General features: G+C 36.6%; 1 protein-coding gene across 1 annotated transcript in view; it reads left to right on the top strand.

Moving 5' to 3' along the window:
• LOC134844575 (uncharacterized) overlaps positions 1-17,013 on the top strand; it is a 57,535-nt gene extending 40,522 nt beyond the window's left edge. The window contains exons 12-27 of the mRNA XM_063861314.1: positions 390-705; positions 1,076-1,193; positions 1,506-1,566; positions 1,871-2,125; positions 2,394-2,480; positions 3,682-3,804; positions 4,446-4,587; positions 5,068-5,184; positions 5,542-5,708; positions 6,374-6,460; positions 6,729-6,896; positions 7,477-7,554; positions 8,773-8,877; positions 9,336-9,548; positions 12,234-12,353; positions 16,773-17,013. Coding sequence (XP_063717384.1) covers positions 390-705; positions 1,076-1,193; positions 1,506-1,566; positions 1,871-2,125; positions 2,394-2,480; positions 3,682-3,804; positions 4,446-4,587; positions 5,068-5,184; positions 5,542-5,708; positions 6,374-6,460; positions 6,729-6,896; positions 7,477-7,554; positions 8,773-8,877; positions 9,336-9,548; positions 12,234-12,353; positions 16,773-16,910 — 2,295 coding nt within the window. The 3' untranslated portion in view covers positions 16,911-17,013. The remainder of the gene's footprint in view (positions 1-389; positions 706-1,075; positions 1,194-1,505; positions 1,567-1,870; positions 2,126-2,393; positions 2,481-3,681; positions 3,805-4,445; positions 4,588-5,067; positions 5,185-5,541; positions 5,709-6,373; positions 6,461-6,728; positions 6,897-7,476; positions 7,555-8,772; positions 8,878-9,335; positions 9,549-12,233; positions 12,354-16,772) is intronic.
• Positions 17,014-17,638: the final 625 nt, after the last annotated feature.

Below are 17,638 nucleotides of genomic sequence, written 5' to 3'. Positions count from 1 at the left end.
TTCGATTCATTTTTCTTTGAAAGCTGTTTTTCAGTTGAATCATTTTACTATGACTCTCAAATATGCCTATGTTCTATTTTTTTGTTCGAATCTTTTTATCACAACATGCAGAAAAAAAACGACACCAATTTGAAAAAAAAACGACACCAAAACGGCACCTTTTTTTATTTTAAAAGGCTGCGGTCGGAACATTCTGTACTGCTTGCACAGTAACCGGCTATCCTTGTTTCTTTACCAAATTTTTTATTTAGTTATTATGACGAACTGCTCTGCGGCGAATTTTCGCTTCTTTAAATGCTACCAATTGTCACCTTACGTGCCAGCAGTTATGCCCTATTTATTATTCATAGCCATATATTGAACTACTTCACGTGGGTTTCTCCTTTTAGATTTGGAGTTTGTGTGTCTCCGAAACTGCGATAAAATGCGAGACCCCTCAAACTCTCCCGGTGCGCATCATGGTTCCGAAGCAACTGAGTCGGGAGGAGCAGGACTTCAACCTCGTAGACTTCATCAATTTCTGCTGCTGTGACCTCGTGCGTCTCTCAGTGGCCATGGAACCTTCCATCACAAGGCCACTGTGTGGCGTAATAACTGAGATGATAGCCGAGAAGCCAAAACTATGTGAACAACATGTCATTTCAACTTTGATCCAGTTCGACCTGCACAGAAATCTGACCAATTTAGCCTCTCGTGTTAAGAAAAGTAAACGTTATCATAATCAGGGCTTCTATTTTTGCGTTACTTTGGTATAAAATTTCTTTGACGCTCATTTTGAAGCAAGATTTTGAGCGTAATTGTCTAAAAAAACCGCTCAAACCGCTCAAATCTTGCTTCAAATTAGGTGAAAAATCTCGACTCGGGCCAGCATTTTTAGGACTTAATCAAAAACTCCATTTAAATTTTTTGATCTCTCGGTGTTTTGAAATTTCTATGATACTACTTTCCAGAGTCGTTTCTTGTTTCGATTGTGGACATAAATAGTTTCTCTGGAACTGATTATCATCTGGATATGTGCCTTTGTAGTCCATTTTCCCATTTTTTATTATTGGTTTCCTGTCTTGTCGTGTTCCAGACTTCTACGACAGGATCAACTCGGATGGGTTCGGGAGGGAGAAGAAACAGAACGTGGACGAGATGAAGTCACGACTCAAGATACTCCTGGAAAGACAACAACTCAACATCCACAGCGGGTACAAGACAATCATACCTTTTTTAATGAGCTTTCTATTGATCTTATCGAACTGAACAAAAAACATTTCATTCAAAAAACACTGCAGCAAATAAGAAACATAGGTTGGTGCATTAAAAGTTGAACGTGCCATTTGCAAGTAGCAATTCTTGGTGTCAGGACAAAAGATACCACACCAAAAGCTCCCATGATAAAAGATACCGTACCAAAAGATGGGATGGGATCTTCTCATTTGGGATCTTAAGGTAAGGGATCTTTTGCCATGTAACCGTAATTCTTACTTTGACCGTCATCTTTTGCATACTTGTTTCAGTGACGACATGTCTCCTCGGTCCAGCTTCCTTGCAACTACTCTTCGACTCAGCTTCCTCATTGTTAGTTCAACAAAGTATCACTCAAGATTTTATTTTATAATCCTCAGTATGCAATCGCCTATGGTGAATTTTAGCGAATTTGGTTGCACTAGGTTGCCTGGTGCAAATAGACGACTTCTAAAATTACTGAAAGTCGTCGCTTGAGACAAATGGTCGTTATGTCAAAAAATGCCAAAATGCCTCCGTACCTTGTGTCTGAAACTCGATTTAACTAATTTAAGAAAATATTCGGCTTAGGATAATCAAGCTTTATGTAACGCCATTTTGTTCATTTTTATAATACATCATCTTTACTGCTTGGCAGAAGTTCTACAGTGCCGAAGACCAAGTTCAGTACCGCATGTTCCAAGACCTCTACTTGCGCCAGATGATCAAAGTGCTAGCCGAGTCAGACGTCGGCTCGGAATCCGACATGAACTTCTACAAAGCCGAGATTGCCCAGTGTTACGTCAAACTAGCCGAACTGTCAGAGAAGATGAATCCAAATTCGGGACAAGATGAAGGAATCGAGAAACTGGAACTTCTGGAACAAGCAGCGATTCATTTCCATAAATCAGGGGTTGGCGAAACTCGAACATAACTATTATAAGAAATTGTAGAAAAAAATTGAATTTTTCACATTCTCAGTCAAGAAAATGAATAAATGGAGTTTCCACTTTTCGAACATTTCCTAAACTCACAAAAAAGTTCATATTAAAAGTAGCCCCGCGATCAATCAAGGTGGCGTACAAACTAAGATGACAGCAAGTCTGCTCACGGGACAGCTTATATGATGAGAGCGAAGGTCAGGCTGAGAGCGTTTTTAAGTTGTTGTTGTTTGATTGCAGCGCCTGGTGCAAGCTGAGAAGATATTCCATGAGGTTGAGGAGGCCTACAGGTCCAAGTGGATGCTGAAGAGACTCAAAGCCATTCGGGTAGACAATCCTTCAATGCACTTCAACATTTTAACACACTCGCTGCGCATTTTGCTAATCAAATGTCGTTTAATAAGCTTGATCAAAAAAGGAAACGTTTATCTGTGATTTGAACAGGGTGAAACTTTCAAATAACTTTAACCTACAAGTTCGACTGAATTGGAAATCATTTTGCAACAGCACTTGTTTCTTGTTCGGTCGAATTTTTTGTGGATATATTCATTTCTCTGTGAGCCCTTGGTTTTTTAATCCTTAAAAGTGTCATTACAACAGCCGGCAATCGACTACAAGGTAACAGCAACCCTTGGAAAAAAGCGTATTACTCGCGCAGCTCTCGTGGCATAATTATAACAAATTTATACTCCCCTGAGCACCGCGAACAATTTAATTTGGCATGCTTAAGTATCTCTTCTCTCTTGCTTGCAGCCAGGGGCAGATCTAGGATTTTCTCGAGAGGGGGGGTATTTCAAAAAAAACAAAAATTGATATTCCGAGCTCGTGTTGAAGCCGAATAAAGATACTATTTTCACATAAATTTTTGACCAAAAAGTTGCGTTTTTCCGGCGCGCGCTACCCCTCAAAGTTTATATTTATTTGCGCCAAAAGCTCCTTAGGAAAATTTAAGGTCTGTCGGTCCAAAAAAGATGTCGGATAGGAGGACGCTTTGGATGGTTAAGGTATCGAATCCTTAACCTCTAAATCCATCCCACCCCTCCCCTAAATCCATCCTGCTTGCAGCCGCATCAACTGATTCTTTTACCCCTTCCTCAGAACAAAAGCTGAAACAATGTAAAAACCGTAGAGGAATCATTGAATTAGACATACGCAATGCTTCCCTTCTGAAATGAACGAGCTACAACTTTAGCATTAAAATCTGGCTTTTTCCGTTTCCTCCCACCTGGCATAAGCAGTTTCTGGTCGTACAAAATCAACGAGCAATACCAGCAATTGTGTTAACGACCTCCTAATTATTTTTTTTCCCTTTAAATGTTTTTTTTTTACAAAACGGGCACTGTGAGAAGAAAATTTACAAAAACCTTGCAAGCGGGAAAAAGAGCTTGCAAGGTTTTGCCAAAAATTTTCAGTGAAAGCTCAAAAGCTCAAAATAGTGGGAAAATAATTTGATCCATCCACTTCTTCGCTATCTCTATAAAAAAAATTCGCTAAGTTCAATTTTATTTGTCTACTTTTGACCATCTAGAGCAGTTTGGACGAACTGTACGAGTCAGTGATTGACGGGGATGCTGAGAACAAAAGCACACCAGTGGCTTCCGAGTGGTACTACTATGTCAGACTATACGGCACTCTACCCTCCGCTGTCAAGGTCTCTTGCTCTTGGCTCTTTTTCTCACATAAGCATCAATTTTATGGTGTAACGAGGGGTTTTACAAGAACACCAAACATGTTTATCATAGCCTAATTAGTTCGCATGCCAATTTTTGTAATATTCAGAGATAAAGTGAACAAAATTTTACGAGTAAAAACTGGAAGGTTGAGAAGGGGGGGGGGGAGGGGAGGGGAGGAAAAAGAGCCTGTAATAGAATGTAACGAAAACACCTGTATTTTTGGACTCCGGGTAAACTAAGGTTGAATGTATGTCAAAAGGTGTATCAACACTCCCCCTCCTGATTTAGGTGCTGATCTCGAGGTAGATTGACTTTCCAAAAAGATTTCTTAAGGTCGACCGAATTGATTTTCGAGCTCTTTTAAAAAGCTATAAGGACTACAGACTAGAAAATGTTCACGAATAAACATGCGGTTAGTTTTAGTTTTTTTATTTAAAAGATCCAACCATTTCTCTGGTTGAGTCTAATTAACACCGGTAACATTTTTTTTCAAAGAAGTGCACATATTTCTTCTGAATGTTTATTCTTTTTTTACTGGCACAATAATTTGACCAAAAGTTCTTCAATTTAATTACCTTTAAATTTCAAAAAACGGTAGTTGATCTATTAGTCATTTTAGGACAATGCGTTCATCATTCGGATGCCGACTTCGGTCGAGGTGAGCGAGACAGCCCGCGAGATCAGCCGCATTTTCCCCAACATCCAACGACAGAACATCGGATCCGACCCAGAATCTCCCAACCTCAGTCCCGACAAGAAATGTGAGTTCTAGCAGGCGACTGTTAACCAAATATAACCACTTATTGAGGTATTTCTGGAAAGGGATTGCATGCGATGTAATTGAACGAATTTTATGGAAAGTTTTTGAAGCACATGTTAAAGTCTGGTCACATGTAAACTGTTCTAGTTTCCTTAATTTTTTCCGGACTCGGCAAATTCGGCTGTTTTAGGGCAATTTTGAGTGATACAGTGTTTTAGCTATTTTTTCGTGAAATCTAAAACAGCAAAAAGATCTGAGAAAAATAGACGTGCAGCGGATTCCGCAACAAATCTGTTTTCAGCCTGTCGCAAAACCCGCTCACAATTCACAAAATACGCATTTTGGCCACGTTATGGTAATCAGATTTTTATGGTGGAAACTTAACAATCTTTTGAAGTGGTTATGAAAAAAAATTAAAATTGGCACAAATAGCTTGCCTTTGTATAGTATACTTTTGAAATTCATGAAACGACGATTTCAGATTTCCAGATATCTCTGACTGAGATGAACAGCATAGACGGCGCCAAAGAAAGTTTGATGGTCAGACGGAGTCAGTTGAAGCACAGCAGGACCAACGAATCAATCATTTATGATGCCGGTTAGACATCTCTTGACCAAAATATTGAGCGATGCAAATTTGGTAGTTTATTAAAGAATTAATATCAAAAGTATTTGTTTTTGCGAAATTCCAAAAGTTTTGTCTGAATTATTTAAAAAGAACTATCCACAATAAAATGGACCAACGTATCAGCTGCTCAGCTCTTTATGCAGTTGCTTTTATGTCCCTGCTTAATAACTACATGCATTTTTCGGTTATTTATATGTGCTGGGCAATATGGCCCGAACCTCAAGCGGCCTCAAAACTTTTTGTTGGCCAACTTCACCGCCGCTTAGTCACCTGGTCATCTAGTCCGCTTTTCATCCAGAGTAAGAAAAAATGCTTCATGTGATTCAGCCAAACTGTCTTCCTCCAAGTTCTACTCTAGTTTGAAGACGACGGGAGGGAACAGTGACTTTGACGAGACGACTACCTCTTACGGACACGTAATGGCTTCTTTGTCCGCCAGATCTGAGGCTTCCACATTCATGGTCAAGTGGGTCCAGCCACATGACAACACTCTCGTATGTTCTTACAATCATTTTTAAATTGTTGTTCTCTTATTTCGTTGTTAATTTTTGCACTGTTGTTGGGACCCTTGATATTGATAAGGAACTGTAGGTTCAGGTATGTCGACCAAAAACGTTTTTGACCTCTCTAGAAGCGCCAAAATTTCCCAGTTTAGAAAAAGAAAAATTCTGTGGTTGGTTTGTTGACCGACAATGGATGTCGCAAAATAGAAGAATAGTTTTATTAAGTACCTTTTTTCTAAAAGTGAATGAGTGTATACTATTTAAGTTAAGCTTGCAAGTTTTTCACTTACTTTTTTTGTGATTTCAAGTTAAGTTTTATATTTGGTTCTTTGGAGAAACTCAATTAATTGAGGATAAAACAATAAAATGTAACATTTAAACAAAAAGTATTCTATTCCAAATTGTCAGTGGTCGGAATTTTTTGTGCTGCGTTACTAGCAACTGTCAATCGTTGCATCTTTTTTCTCTAATTTTCGTAAACACAAACAGCGAAATTTTTTATCTGCTTTTCGACTGCCTGGTCAAAAATCATGAGCCTGTCGTCTTATCTTTTATTCTTATGTTTCATTCATTGAACTTTCAAGCTAGCAGTTGATAGAAAGATGCCTTAAAAAAGAGATTTTTAAAAAATAAATGAGATAAAGTTTTATTTTCAGGAGCAGAAGATAGTAAAGTTGATTCTGAAAGTGGATCCTGCTTTCCCATATATCTCTCCCTGGAACATGGTCACTTCTTCAGAACAGGTAAGACAAAAAAACATTTATAGCGATAATAATCGAATTAAAAAGCGCCTATCAATTTAATCAAATCACCTCCTCTGAAGCGAAATAGGTGAAGTAAATGATCTCCCTTTTAATCTGGAAAATGTACCACTCGTCTTTTTATACCTGCTTAATTAAAGTTTTTGATTGGGGGCAAAAGTATAAGAAAGAAGTGAATTGATTGTGGAAAACTGCAAACGAGTGATGATTTGTGGCTCCTCGGATACTTCAGTGTTCTGTGTGTGATTAGAAGACAGAGTCTGGACTGGTGTTGGCCATGGATTTCCTGGCCGACTCGATCCACAGTCTCAAAGTGGGGGTGGAGGAGGTGAGGAAGCACAGGAACATAGAGAGACACAAGGGCGTCTTCAGGAGCATCATCTGCTCACCCGTGCAGGGAGGGGTGCAGATGTATTACGTGGGTCCTATCTTCTTGACTATCGCCCATGCCCCCTCTCCCCCTATTGTACCTAGTAACCTATGAATAACACATTCAACGGTTAAGCAAAATTTTGTACCTTGTGATGAAAATCTGCTCTTTTTGCAATCGGGAAAGGGGATAGTTAAACAACAGGGAGGGGGATGGTATGCTTTAAAAATATTCCGTGTTACCTATCCCCTACATGACAAAATAATCAGATGAATTACAATGAATTACTCAAACTGTCTAAAACTGATTCACTACTAAACCAATTTAATTCATTTAAAGCACGTTTAAGCAATCGCCATAACTTCAAAAACTTCGAGGGGGAGGGGGGGAGGGGAGGGAGGTGTCGCATAAAACTCATACTTTTCCTCTCGCCTAATTGAAGGTTTTCAAGATTTGGCAAACTAAATAAGAAACCCGTGAATGCAAAATTGCACAAGATTAATTCGTTTTAAGGATATTGATTTTTGCTGTTATACTCTTCTCTCGCTCGATTAAAACACGATTTATGCATCTGAAACAGGTATAGAATATGGAACAAACTAATTGCACTTTGATTTGTCTATTTCAGGCGATTGCAGACGATGATTACGTGTCCAAATTTGACCCGAAGGAAGTGCAGAAGATGAGAAATATGTGCTCAACACTTGTAAGAACAAATTTTTCATTTTAATAAAGTTTCTGGGAAACAACTAACAACATCACCATTTTTAGGCATTTTTATTTAAGCAGAAGCAGATTTGGGGGGGGGGGGGGGGGGGCGATTCGACCCCTTCACCAATCGAAGAGTTCCCTTTAGTTATTATAGTACGGCATCAATTTTTAGCTAATCGACTTTAAAATTTTAATTGTTTTGCTTTTTTTGAAAACTTCTATTGTCTCGCATAATAAGATCTTAATAGAGCTTGGAAGAGCTAGGAAAATCAACAATTTGGTCATTCTAAAAATCGTTTTTAAAAGTCTCCCCCTCCCTCGAAAATATCCCAGGTTCGCGTTTGAACTTCATTAAAGGGTTTCAAAGCATGTTTAAGCCTTTCAGTAGTTTCAACTGTAGACGAATCATTTGTGTGGCTTTTCTCTTTTTTTGTTCCGACCATTGAAAATGGGGACGAACTTTGGATTCGGGTGAGGTTATTTTTTTTCTTTTCTTCCACTTATAATCAACTACCACAAATAATCATCGGACAGGGTTGAGTGATGAATCATAATAAGCCCTTTTAGTCTTGATTTGAACGACATTAAAAAATTTCAAAAAATTTTAAGTGTTGAGAAAAACCGGTTTGAAGTTTTTGATTTTTGGTCTAATTTCGAGCTAATTAGTGAGGTAGTTAATAATTGCACTAGCTTATTTAAGCTAAATTTAAGCCGTGAAACTTAGTTTTACTAATTAAAAGTTTGTTTTTGGAGTTGTTTAGCGCAATTTTTGGAATCAAAAAATTGAAAATTCAAAAAATTTCCGGAAAAAATTTTTGAAACATTTTTCAAATTTTTTATTTCGCTTTTCTAGTCATTTTCTTCAAAAACTGTTTTCCAATTGACCTATTTTGCTATGACTCTCATTCCTTGTTTCAATCCTTGCTATCCTCGTTTCAATTTAAAGTTGGTTTGAAAACGTTTTTGAACAAAAAACTGAGCTTGAAAACCTTTAAGAAACCAGGGCATAATTGCGAGTTTGAATACCGACCGACCATTTGAGCCTTTTTGGGGCAGTTTATGTTTCTTATTCTAACAGTGATTTATATATTAGCCAGCATAATACACATTTAAGAAACGTGGTAATTCAACCTCAGCTCTTCGGGTAAAAAAAAAACAGATTCAGAAAGAAAAATAGAAAAATGATTTTAACAATCACTATTGCATGTTTCAGATTGACAAGCTAGTGGACTTCATGAGTGCCATGAAGCCCCACTTTGTGAATGACGAGAGCATCTACAACGAGTACCTCTTCGACGCAAAGTGTCTTTTTAAACATGTATGTAACACTGTTGGAAGGGGAAAGTTTGCTCACATTTGCTCTCATTAGTTTTTACAAAATCACAAAGGCTTTTCAACACTGATATTGAGGTATATATCATATTGAGGTTCATGAATACTATAACTTTAAGAATGAAATAATTATAGTATTCATGTATTATAGAACTATAATTAGAACTATAAAAAAACGAAGAAAAAAAACTATAATTTTTTGACGTTCATGAAAATAGCTATACTTTTTCAAGAGCATGAACAAAGATCCGACTCCATTGCTGCGCATATAGATTATCACTCATTCTGTGCTATCATAGCACCAGATGTCCAAAAAAAATTGCGTTTAGCAGGACTAAATCCTGGAAGTTTTAGTAATAAGCAAAAGTTCGAACGAAGTGAACAAGCTGATCTCAATGAAGAGCAGCACAAAACTTTCTTTCCATTGTCATTTTGAAATCTTAGGCGTCGCTGCAGTTTGACGAGCAGAAGAGAGAATTAGTCTACTGGCTCCTATGTCAGAAACAGACCATGCGCAGACTGGATCTGACTCAAACTGATTTACCCACATTCGAGACGAAGGATGCTGTGAAACAGCGGAAGCTCCTTCGAGGACTCGCGACATATCTGGAGGACCTGCTCATCAAGGGATTCGAGAACTTCGATAGTCTTTCAAAGGTACAGTCACAGTATGCTAGACCCAAAACATCGCATATTTTGAAGAAAATAATATTGCAACCCGTTCGTAGATTACAGTTGATAATTTCAGGGCATACAATACTTCAAATAATTGCATGGTCAGCAATATCGCCCACAGGATATTTCACCAATATATAACTTTGTCCATCTACAAGAATGAACTGTTGATTTCTTAGGATGGCCCTATTGTCTTTCAAATAAAGTGTTAAATTAAACGCAATGGTTAAAGTTTCCCACTGAGTAAAGAATAATAAAACACATTCGCAATTCACACCCAAATAAATAGAAAAGCAAGTGCTGCACACATACTTTTTCAGCATTTTGTGAAAATTTGAATCCTCCTATCAAAAACTGACTCTAGATACCCACAAAATAAAATATAAAAAAAAAATCTTGCCCGAATATTTAGAATATTACATAGCTCACTAAACACCAGCAACAGTAACCAAACTAAGGAAAAAGCAACTAATAACCAAAAATTGAAGAAAAAAAATGAAACTTATTTCTGTGAACAGACAGCCCGGAGCTCTCTGACGAAGTTTTTGTTCCCTATCAACCTCTACCCTCACAGCAACATCGCGAGCAAGTCAAACATACCGTCATCTCCCAGATGCTCTATATTGTTGAATGAAAACTAAGTTCTTAACGACCAAAACCCTAGACCCCTGAAGGTATCCAATCAAAAACGACCAAACCCCGGACGATTTTCCGAAAAGTGTGAAATAATTTATAGCGACATGACAACACGACATCCCATCCACCATTAACAACATCGGCGGTCTCATTTGCGATAAATAACTGGACTAAGTATTATAATATTAGAGCAAGCTGCGTGTCACTTTTGAAAACGACCAATGACGCTCAGTTTTCTCAAATGCTCAAATGAATTATACCTCTCTCTGGAATTCTCTGACGGACCAACCGGCCATTGTTTCATAATTTTTTTTCCGGCGGAAATCGCATATGAACACTGTACACAGCCTTCTTTTGTTGAGTGACACATACCCCTGACTCAAATACTGCTAAAAAGTTAGAACCAGAGACTACAAATTTCACAAAGTCTTTAAGATATCGAGCAAATAACTAATACCTCAATGCTGCTTATAAATTTTGACTACTTTGACTAGTTAGACCAATTTTACACAGAAAAGAATAAAAATAACTTTTTACCTTTCTATAGATATTTCGGTTCCAAGGAAAAAAGTAGGATCAACATCAGTTTTAGACAAAAAAGTTGCGCGAATCTATCCTGTGTAATGAATCAAAACTACTTTGAATAACAATTTTAATCTAATTTCATTTTAAAGGATGTTCTGGCCAAAAAAACAGGCAAAGACAAATGAAAAAACTGTCATGATCTACGTTTGAAAAAAAATTTACAACGTAACTTTAATAACTTTTTTTTTCAAATTCAAACTGAAGTATGCCTCACATATCTTGCAAGCACATGATTTAAAAACTAGATATGTATCAAACTTTGCTAACTCAAAAACTAAAAATCAAATCATGTAGCTGTCAAGTCGAAAGGCTACTCTTATCATCTATAATTTTTGCAATCTTTTTTTGACAAGCATGTAAAATTGCTAATGTAGCCCGGAGGTTGGATAATACATGCTGTGTGATATAAGTTTGCAAGTCAACAAATAAGGTTATTTCAATCGAGGCTGGTTTCTACACAATATATATTATAATTTTTAAATCTAAGGTAATTGTGAGAGTTATAAAATATATGAGTACAAAAACCCAAAGCTTTTGTTAACTGGTACTTTTTCAACTAAATATCATGAATATTAATAGATTTCGAGTTTTTTTACGATTCTTAGAGCATTGTTCTTTTTTATCTTTCTAAAATTCTTAGAGATAAACCATCCCATTTCTTGGCACATATTCCTGCGATAAAAATTCAGTTGAGTAATTTCTATAAACTATAAATCTATCCAGTATTTTCGTTTTTCGATTTTGTTGCATAAAAATTTTTCAGTAAAGGATTTGTGTTTTCAGTAAACAGATCAAAATTTTTCAGCCAAAAAAAAGTTTGGTAGGAATAACTCAGCAGTAAGTTTTTTTTTCAAAAATAGATCAAAGCATCTGTAAATTTTTTTTCTCACGAAGCATACTTCTAATCACTAGTTTATATGGCGATTTAAGCGATCGACCTTTTTTTTGCTGAAAAAAATTGTATTATAACTAAGATAGGATAAAACTAAGGATTTCAAAAAGAAACGATGAAACTCCAGGTTGTTGGAAATAGTTAACTGAGCACATCTAAAATTAGTTTTTTGAAAACATATATTTATTTCATAACGATATGAAATATTTGTTCGAGTTAATTATTATTTTGTGTACATGATGTCATATTTTAATTACTAACACTGATAGAAAAAATTTTTTAGGAAACGCGGTTCAAGCCGGATAGTATCTCATAAATATTGATTAGGGTTTTTCAGGGTCATGCCACGAAAACCCGTTGTTTTTTGCGTGATCCTTTGTGAGTTCGTTTGTACAAGCAGTCTCACTATCTAATTGGATTGAATTTTCTCCTAGACAAATATAAAATATCCCCATAAATAAGAAAACCGTTTGCATTATGGTTTTCAACTTTTTTGTGAGAACTACGCTATTTTTTCCGGCTTAAAATCATTTATTTTGTTTTTGTTGTTTCAGATGTGCAGCGGCGTGAAGAGTTCTTACAACCCAATGGGGTGTCCATCGCAAACGAGCGACGAACTACTGTGGGACAGTATCATAGTCATTCTCTCCAGATTCGATACACAAACTAGACAAGTGAGCATCAATATCAAACAGGGCAAAAACGACTAGTTGTAGTTCAGTTTCGTGCTCACGTATTTTTGACGAGTTTTTGGTCGACCTTGAAAGTTTTGTCGACCTTTTATTTTAATTCAGCCAAGTTGAAATTTTTGAGCGTTACTGTTTTAGAGTACCATTTGAAAAGTTTTGCCTGAAAAATTGAGTTTTTCGGCCTTGCGCTCCCCTGTAAAAATCAGTGTATGATGGTCCCCATGATGCCTTTAGAACATTTTAGTGCTTAGTCAGAAAGATCGTCGTAAAATGGGGCAAAAGGTCAACCCTGGAGTTTCTTGAGAAATTAACGATTATAAAGGATTGCCAAGCCAAAAATAGTTCCATTACAATGGATTATAAATACTTTTCTAGACCTTGATTGGTGTGGGGGGGGGGGGGGGGGCAGGGTCAAGTGCGGGAAACGATGTTAATGAGAGACAATAGAGGCACCCTCCATCATGGCTACTTTAAGCTGAATGAGTTTTTGCTTGCCATTCAATTCATCAAATTTCATATTGTTAAAAACATAAAAACCCGATTTTCTGGTCCGTTAAAACATTATTCTTGGTTACAACTCCCCCCCCCCCTAAATTTTGGTTGCAAAATTTTTCCCAATGGTCCCAACTTACGAGATCCATTTTACGAGATCAATTTTTGGCCGGCCAACATCAAAAATTTTCTAAAGGCGTTTTTGGCGCCTATATTAATAACTTTGATGGAAAGCTCGTGCCGAACAAACGAAATATTTGGTGAATTTTTTCCAGAATGTGCCTAAAACGCCTTGCCGTATTTTTTTGAAAAACTGCCCCCCCCTCCCAAGAAAAATTTCTGCGCACGTCACACGCCACTGCGTCAGAAGCTAGCTTTTTTCTTCATCTTTTTAAAACTTTCAGCATCTCCAAAATTGGGGGCTAATGTTGAAATTTTGCGACAAAAAAAGCTTCTCAAATATGGTCTAGCAGGGGCGGATTTAGGGGGTAGGGGGCGGGGGGGGGGGGGTCGCGGACGCCTCCCCTTTCAGGGATTCGACACCCTGCCGACCCAAAGGGTCCCCCTTGTAAGAAAAGCATTTCTGGCCGACCGACCGTAAAATTTTTCTAAAGGCGCCGTTGGCGCCAATATATACTAATTTTGAGGGGAGCGCGCGCCGAATAAACGCAATTTTTGAGTTAAAATTTTCCAAAAAATGCCTGAAAACGCCTTTTTTGGACTAATTTTACAAAATTTTGCCTGCCTACGGCGCAGAAAATTTGGCCAAAACACGGACTAAACCGGGCTTAGGGAGAGCTCGAAAAATAATTTCGGTTCGGTCAACTTAAAAAAAAAGTCGACATTTTCGAAAATTTTTGAAAATCCGCCCCCCCTCGAGAAAATCCTAGATCCGCCCCTGTGGTCTAGCTTTTTTAAGTTGCGGCCAAAAACTGCGGCCAAAAATTTATCTGATCTTATCAGAAGAGTGATTTTGTAATTTGAGGTGGCCAGTATTTTGTCAGTAATGTTTGTCAGTAGTATTTGTCAGTAGTTTTTGTCAGTAGTATTTTGTCAAAAGTACTTTGTAGCGAATTTAAAGGGTAAGGAAAGTAGGCGGGCGCAAAAATGTTTCGAAAAACCTCCCCTTGAGAAAATCGTAGATAGGTGGATTTTTCGTGGATGTGCTACAATGATAACAGAGCTAAAAATTAAAAGCGAAAGCAGCTCAAAAAAATATGTTAAAAATGTATCTCTTGACCTGTTATCGTAAATTTAAATATATCAAAAAATGAGTATTTTGATTCAATCGAGCAAGGGCGAATCTAGGATTTTCAGGAGGGGGGAGTGGGGGCAAATTTTCAAAAAAATTTCGATAAGTCTTACGACCTTATTTTTTTCAGGTTGGCCAAACTGATTTTCCGAGCCTTCCCAGAACATTAAAAAGACGCTATTTTCACTAAACATTTTGCGCCGCAGTCAAATTTTTGAAAATACAGGTCAAAAAAGCCATTTTTGACCACAATTTGGAAAATTTTGACTGTAAAAAAAATGCGTTTTTTCGACGCGCGCTCCACTAAAAAATTAGTATATATTGGCGCCGAAGAAACATTTTTTAGTGTCGGTCGGCCTAAAATAGATGTCATAAAGTAATACCAAAAGGGGGACCTTTTGGTTTGTGAGGGGGTCGAACTCCTAAGATTCGATGGCGTCCCCCTATATTCGCACCTGCAATCGAGAAAAACAGCAAAAAATATGTAACCTTTGTTTTATAATCAGCCCTTGATAGTTACAAAAAATAATAATCTTTTTTGAACTCAACAGGAGTTTTTTCACTAAAAAATATAACATTTACTGAGACAAAAAGCCAATTCAAAATTTTACTAACATTGTAACTGACACTCAAATGGACAAGCTATTGGACTCGTCTACAAGAGGAAGATAATATGGATCTACTTAACAATCGCCCTCCCTATGGTACCTACTACGGAATTGCCAATCGGGTTGCGTTCACCATGAAAATTAGCTATAAAAAGTTTAGGAAAAAACAGCGATTGCCCTTGATGAAATATCGATGTTCATTGCCACAATAGCAGAATTTATCGATAGATTATCGCTAACTTGGCTAATTTTCAGCGATGAAGCAGCGATAAAACATCTATCAAAATGAGCCAAACTATGAACTACTGGGGTTCGCTTCCTCAATCTTCAGCTTAGTAGACATGTATGCTACCTCTTTAGCGCTGATTTTCTACGGAATCATTACTGAAATAGTTTTAAAATATCGCAGGTTCAGCTATGCAAAAAAGTTTAAACTTTACATGAATCAGCACAGGAAAATAGCTGGCACTGAGATACTACGAAAAAGACGATAAATAACGGCGGGTCTTCAAACCGGGCATCCCTTTGAATAAAATCAGGAAATTTCCACTAGAGCTTTTTATGTAAAATTCGAACTTTGCTGCATTCTGATTGTTCGAAAGTTCTACTAACTTAACCTATTTAACAATTGCCTCCCTTTCTTGAAAGTAGTTGGAGTAATTGTTAAGTAGATCCGATAATATCAAACCTGGACAAGGATAGTTGGTAAAATAAATTAAAAAACGTAAGTAACGTTCAAACTGCATGCTGATTGAAAGTGTTCCAGTCCGGGAAGATTTCTCTGAAAAACGAAAGAGTTCAGATCAATTTGAAGTTGTTTTTTTTAGAATTCATATGACGACTCAAAAGACTTTAATAAGACCCTCTATGAAGTTTCTCTAAAATCTTCAATAACAGCTGTGCTTTCAGTAAAAACGAATAATCAGTAAAGCAAATTAGGTAATAGCGAAATCAATTGCAGAATTAAAGATTAAGAGAATAAGTTTTTCCTGAGCTAGAACTAAAACTTAAAAATTGTGGGCCCCATGGTAAGAGCTATTGTATTGAAATTGATGTTTCAACTTCTTAGACAGAAAAAGTTGTCGTATTGAACAAATCTCAGTTATCAATTCATATATTACTTAATTGAATAACATGTTTTCGGTTTACTGATGTGGTCCGCCAGTTTTAGTTTTTCTGATATATCGATTTGCTGACCTACCTAAAATTGACTAGAAAACTCGAGATTACTTCTTAGCTCCTTCCTACACTTTCGAGAGTGGTTGCAACAAATAGTTACCTGGTATAAGACTACTCACCATTTTGAATTACCTCTTAGATTTTATCTTCTTTGATTATCGCAAAAAGTTTTCGTTGCACCAAGTAAACACATTCAACCATTTTTCTTGTCAATCATTCAAAGAATTCAATGAAGATTTCATAAGAAGGATTTTTGATTGGTTTTGTGAGCTCCCTGAAAAACGATCTGAACAATGTTTGATTTCGCAATTTTTTCTAAACCTAGATGGAAAAAACAACAATTTACTTTATACATTTAAAACTGATCATTTTGAAACGACGACCAGGCATAACGGAAGAAAGTTTTTTTAATTATATATTTTTTTCGCTGCTCGCGTTCGACTTGTAGGTTTATTAGGCGACTCCTAGGCTGTTAGTGAGATATGACTTTGCAAACTATTGGGTTGTAAATGACAAAGGTTAGCTTACTTTAGTTGTTAGTATTCATCATTGGAATAACAAAGTATACTAAATCTTAGGGGGCCCAATTACTTTGAGCGCTATCAAAAAGTAGACATGACATATAGCAGACACGCCGTAAGCCAATCAGAATCGAGATGAGAAAAAAAAACGTTACAAAATGTTTTTTTTTCTCGATTCTGATTGGCTTATATCTTGATTACGACGTGTCCCACCTACTTTTTGACTTGTTTTCGTTTTACTACATAACCGATCTACTAGCATGCGGCTACTAGTGTACATAGAACTAATTTTACTCTCTTACATTTATAACTAAAACTCAAGAAATTTATGAAGGAAATTGTGTGTTTCTAGATTGGAGATATCACTCCCTTCACTGCAGCTTTCAGCGACGTCTATCTCAAAAGACTGGAATTCGAACACGAAAACACAAAGCAAACCATCCTGGACAATCTCAACACAATCAAAACAAACTTAAAACTGTTCGAATGACGTCCGTTCTTCATTAAAAACATTTATATTTATACTACTTTCTGAACTATCACATATAATTTATCAGTTTTTGAAAAATAGTCATTTTCTTCAATTGATTTAAAATAATAAAAGACCAATCAGATTTTTTCACTTTTACTAATATACTTAACATACTAGCAAACAAGTAGCTCAAAAAATTTCGAAAACTTATTTTTGGAAAAATAATGTTTAGTTTTTCCAAACTTGATCTTGGTTTCGTTCGTACGGGGAGAGGGACTGAAAGTGAGCTTAGAGCCTTGGCAATAGTTTTTGAGTGCTAGCTAAATAAAACGACAAGACATAAAGACGACATGACAATGAGACGACAAATGAGAGCTAAAATATGTAGGTTGAACACTTTAAAACCAAAGTCTTTAAAACCAACCATAAACGGTTGTCATCTTAACAGCTTTCTTCCTATTTACTCGACATCAAGTAAATGTTAAAATGCTGCCATCATCGTTGTAAAACGAACAGTAGCGCATGACAACATGGCTATGTTTTAGCTTGTTTAAAAAGTTTTTTTTTGGCCGACTATTCTTCGAGAGAGCTTTCAAAATTCATTTTTAACAGCTAAAACCGGTTTTGGAAAACTTAACTAAAAAAATTTTATGCCAATTTTTTAAACCAGTTTTCTGCTGGTTAAGCAGTAAAAATGTTCCAATAATAAGTATCAGTGCAAAAATTAGTTTAAAATTGAAAGACGT

This window comes from Symsagittifera roscoffensis, chromosome 4 (assembly GCF_963678635.1).
Source record: "Symsagittifera roscoffensis chromosome 4, txSymRosc1.1, whole genome shotgun sequence".
In the NCBI taxonomy this organism is placed as follows: Eukaryota; Metazoa; Xenacoelomorpha; order Acoela; family Convolutidae; genus Symsagittifera; species Symsagittifera roscoffensis.
Note: the sequence above shows the minus strand (reverse complement) of the source record. Positions and strands in the feature narration are given on the sequence as shown.